The sequence below is a fragment of the Dermacentor andersoni genome, chromosome 2 (genome assembly GCF_023375885.2).
Source record: "Dermacentor andersoni chromosome 2, qqDerAnde1_hic_scaffold, whole genome shotgun sequence".
In the NCBI taxonomy this organism is placed as follows: Eukaryota; Metazoa; Arthropoda; class Arachnida; order Ixodida; family Ixodidae; genus Dermacentor; species Dermacentor andersoni.
The window spans coordinates 38776534-38781705 of NC_092815.1; the positions used below are offsets into that span (position 1 = coordinate 38776534).

General features: G+C 41.0%; 1 protein-coding gene across 5 annotated transcripts in view; it reads right to left on the reverse strand.

Moving 5' to 3' along the window:
- Nucleotides 1–4899, reverse strand: part of LOC126542440 (cytosolic carboxypeptidase 1-like) — an 80642-nt gene extending 75743 nt beyond the window's left edge. For 3 of the 5 annotated variants that reach the window (XM_055077250.2, XM_055077248.2, XM_072286381.1), the window contains exons 1-3: nt 4825–4899; nt 3526–3587; nt 2478–2596 (exon numbers count right to left, since the gene is read on the reverse strand). In XM_055077250.2, the coding sequence (XP_054933225.1) occupies nt 2478–2596; nt 3526–3539 (133 nt within the window). In that variant the 5' untranslated portion in view covers nt 3540–3587; nt 4825–4899. The other 2 variants (XM_072286382.1, XM_072286383.1) reach the window with 2 other exon arrangements.
- Between the last annotated feature and the right edge of the window lie 273 nt (nt 4900–5172).

Below are 5172 nucleotides of genomic sequence, written 5' to 3' on the forward strand. Positions count from 1 at the left end.
TGGAGATTATTTAACACTAAAATCAAGTATTCAGCACCAATCCAACATTTGTCACAGGTTAAAACTATGCTTTCTAACATGGCAAAAATTAAGGAAATACAGAAAGCTTTGTCATTCTGATACAGGATTAACAGAAATGACTACAAAATAAGTTTCATGATGCAAACAAATGCCAATTGCTGATACTTTAAACAACAGCTAGAGGAGCATGTAAGGGCAGTGTAATATTACAACCACAACAACGCTTAATTGCTTGCATGTTTATCGCAAGACTTACAGAACACTGCATACAAACATCTTTGAGTTGCATAATATGTGCTTGATCTAAATTATTTAAAATTAGTACATAGCAGGAAGATGCGTTAACTACATTATTAATCCAGCACCACAAATATTCAGAACCAACATAGATCTAGTATTTGGATCAAATTCAAATCTGAAAAAGACTTAGAAAAATTAGATCCTATATGTTGAGCATATGGAGACAAGTTGTAACATAAAAAAAAGTAACTTTCCTGGTGTAAAATATATGTTTCTTGAAGACTTGAATCACGAAGGTACTTTTGAATGATTGACTACATTTTTGCTATTGCATAAACATTCAACATTCTGATTCTGCAATGTAGCTGGACAAGAGATTTACATATAAATGATCTCTGTGATAACAGATGATTACCAGTTTAGATCATTCTAAATAACAAGAGAAAAATCAAAACAACACCAAAATGCTGTTATTTCACTCCACATGAAGCCAGCAAATCACGAAGTGTGAATAATATAAATAACATCAGTACAGCTGCGCAACGATGCAAAGATTACAATTTTCTAATGTTTACAAAGATTATCAACAGCAATAGTGATATCTAGGCAAAATCACCACACAACACCTGGCCATGCGGTTTTTGTGTTACTAGCCCACAAATGACTGCAAACCGAACAGGCATGCACAATTCAAAATGTTACACAAAATGTGACGTCGCAGTTCAAGTGCAAGGTTTAAGGAGGTTGAAGAAAGTGTTAGTTAGGTCAAACACACGGGAGTGAATTAAGAGCAGCACACTGAGAAAGCGTCCTACCAGCATCCATCGCAAACGGTGTCTCTGGAGAGGATGAGCCTGACGTCTGAACATAAACCCAGATCCAAGGTCTTGACAGCAGTGCAAACGTGGGAAACAGTATATTTTTTTTAAAGCAGCCACCTCATTTTGGAGCCTTGCCTCATTACGAAACAGCTTTCATTTAGATTAAGGACCATGCTATGATGGGAGCAACATTTGGCACTGACACTGAGGGGCTGCCGCGCCGCAATGGGTCAAAAAAGAAAAACAGCTTAGTTGTGCTATTTTTGGCTCTGCTCCCCTTCCTTTCTGCAGAATCAACAGAATGAAGGCCGTGCAGTGTTTCTGAAACAGCAAAGAGCACAGGACAAAACAACTGTGCAGGTCATTGTGTGTGTGGTCTTTGGAAAAAGGAAAAAAAAGGATCAAATAAAAAAAAAGTGTCTCGAAAGGGACCAGAGCCATTCATCGAATCCCTCCCACACTTTCAGACAAGAGAATAAGCCAACAGAGACTACCCCAGCTGCTATTGCATGTCTTGTTAGAGAAGTCGTGAAGTGAGAGTGTGCGTCACAAGCTCTGTGAGGGTCAATCAAACTGAGCAACATAATAACAAATAACTTGGCAGGACATCCTGCTTGAAGAAAATAGTGTCCAGACGCTTAGAGCAGGGAATGTCTCAATGCATGCACAAGGAGGCTGCCTTTATTTTCCTGACTGAGATATTTTCCATCCGCAAATACTTTCCTCTTGTAGCTATTAGAGTGACATACACGTTAGCAATGTTTGCATTCCGACCTACATGAAATTTTGATTGAATGAGAGATGAGCAGCTTTGTTTGTTATATGTTTCACTAATCAGTGTTGTTGTTAAAATCTAACTAAAGATACCAGAACACATAAATTTCTTTCTGAAACTGTTTTTCGTTAGTTTTTGCAGTATGTTTATTTTATGAAAGGAAGACAGGTAATGTGTCACACTGCTCACTGACTCCACGTATCACAGTTATTGCAGTACAGTTAAAGCAACTTAACGCAGACAGTAGTAAGTTTGGCATGTTCATATTTTATAATCTTGATTACTTTTCTTTAAAAAAAGTACACTGTTTTTTTTCTCACGCAGCACAATTGGAGGATATATCAAGTACAGGGAAGAGCCTTGAACTAGCATTAACGCAAATGTAAACAGGTCTAAATGACAACGTGTATTTCAATTTTTCATGCTGATCACTGTGTGGCAACGTTAACATGACTCAGGGCAGAAATCAGAAGTTTTGGAGGGTGAAGCCTGCTTCAAGACCGGCAACACAGCAATGCTATCTTGTATGCAACAGTAAGCTTGTCAATTTTATTCTCCTGCTTTCATGTTGATTTAAGTTGGCTGAACGCAACAGCCTTTTCTGCAGTGAGCAAACTCACCAGCATGTCTTAAAGCAGTCAGCAGTGAAGTAACTTGTGGCCCCAGCATCCCACAGGGGTCAGGGGGGCCACCCAGTACTGGCAACACTTGGCGCAACCTCCACAGATTCTCCGCATCTCTGCAAGCAGTGTACCCTTCTCGAGATCTATCCCACTGTACAGCGGTTTCGGAAATAGTAGTGGAAGCTAGAGAAAGCCATAGTCCAGGCACAACCCAGATGCCAGAAGCAGTCTAAAAAAAGCTAACGTGCACTTGACAAAGATCAGAATGAAAATTCTCGCAAGTGTCTGGAACAATAATGGAATATGCTACTGCTTTATTCTGTGCCTGTTAAGAGATGTACGTTGAGTGGAATCTTTGTATACGATTGCTTCATCAGCACCATTTCAGGCTGCTTTACATAACTGTGAATGCAAATGAACCACTGAGCAATAACATTTCTGCAGACCTCAGCCTACAACTACCATTTAAGAAAAGAAAAATTGTTGGTTTGAAAGCATTCTTTATACGCAACATAAACATATTCAACTCAAGGTCACCAAAAGATCAACTGACTTACTTCATAAGATTGTGGGGTTAAAATGACAATGCCATTTTGAGCAGCCTACTCATAATTTAATAGACAGAAGATTAGGAAATATTGTCATGAACAATGGCGAAGACAAAGACGCTGTAGTGGGGCTGGGTCAGAGTCTCTCCTGTTGGGCTGAACGACCTGCTAAAACCTGTGTGCCCTGTGCAGTCTTGACTAGTCAAGTGCTAGCCGTTTACTGTTTAGTGAATACTCCCCGTAACAATATCGTACACTCTTCTCTAATAGTACCTTGACTGAAGGCTAAAAGAAGAAATACAGCAATGAGATATCTCAGTGCACGAACGATTCCCTAAGCACTCTGCAGTAGAAAGAGACTCCCTTGTGCTGCAACTGCAGATGAATTCATGGGAGAAATGCACAACCAAAAAAAGTGAGCACTGTGTTAATGCACACAGGATCATGCACATGCAATGTAATGTGCAAGCCAATTATGTATTTTTGTTCAAGCTCACGTGGGCGCTGCCATGGTGCTGGCCTAGGCTGGGCCTGCTTTTTGCACGACTGCGCCAGTGTCCTGTGCAGAATTTAAAAAAAATGAATATTGATAACATAGCATACAGTATGTTTTCAACAAAGTGTAAATTAGCAAGCACATATATATGGCATATAAGAGTGATGCAAATATACTGCGTATCATATGTAAGTCACCTTGTTGAACGTTGATCGCAAAAGATGTGGCAAATCAGTGATAGTTTTCTAAGATTCCACACAGAGGCCCTTACACGTTTTAGTGTGTTATTAATGACTGAGCACACTTCACTGAAGCGTGGCAGAATTTTGCACACACAAATTGCAATATGCTAAACACGTTGCCAAAATATTTACTAAGAAACCGCATTGCAATAAACAAGTAAGTAGTGACATGTGCGCCATAATAAAATATGATGGCAACCTTGAATGTTTTATTTTACAATTTGAAGATGCCCATAAGTGCATCCCTCGAATGTAATCGTATATGCCTGGGTGGTCCTAGCTCTTTGTCATGAACGTTACTTTAAGACTTCGATACAATACAAGTACAACAAACATGGTCGGCTTTAATAAGGACGAGTTCGACCAATGAACGCTCTAAATGACATTGCGCGATAATGAAACCGAAATAACTTCATGCGTGTATGTTTTGTGAACAAAGAAATAGAAACGATCGCTTTTAAGACAATTCATTTATTCAGTCTAGAATGCATTGCGGATATGTTCTACTCTAGCTTAGTGCGAAGGGCGCACTTGATTGACAAGCGTATAAACAAAACAGTAAATCTTAGCGCAAGCTAACTTCACTGGAGAGATGCTTGTCAGCGAAATGGCTGGTGCTTTTTTAAGGAGTACGAGAAAGTTTGGCTAGGAGCCAGACTTTGCGCTGCAAATGACCCAGCAGCTAACAGCTGATCCTCGGCATTTCTGCACGGCCATGGCCTTCACGGCGATCGTTTAGTGAAAAGTCCGCGCCGACAAACGGAGGTCACGGAAACCTAAAGCTGCAAAAAAACTTACGCATTCCGGCTAGATCAATTTACACACAATTTAAGCAGCAAGGTCGAAGAACAGTAATGCATTCACACTGCACCTAAGAGCACTGTCATGAAGACATTCGGCACAGTAACAACACAAAGACTTTGTAGACGCTACTTATTGTCTCTTCGCATGCTTACTGCACGAAACAAACTGCGCGTGCTGCTCTCCAACGAGCGTCGCGAAATTACCACCAGCTGAGAACAGCAGCTGATAATATGGAGAACATTTGTTTAGCTCACCCGATGTCCTGCACGCGAGCGGCGCTCCCTGTGCCCTCCGCGAAAGCGCACCTTTCCTTCTCTTCCAGGTGCCGTGGATTGGGGATAAATGAGCGCTGACGAGCACTTACCCACTCCTAAACTCTGCGGTTTCGAGGTCGTCAAAACAACGTGAGATTATTACGCGTGTGCGAAATGTGTTATTATGAATGGTTCAGTAGAGTTGATTGAATAGAACCGTTCGTCAAGACTGCAAAAGCTTGAAGCTGTTGCGGCGGCCGAGATAAACGCCACGAAAACGAAACTGAAACAGTATGCGGTTTGTTGTCGACTGCGAGTCGGCTTCGAGTGAGCTGGCCAGGCAAGTTT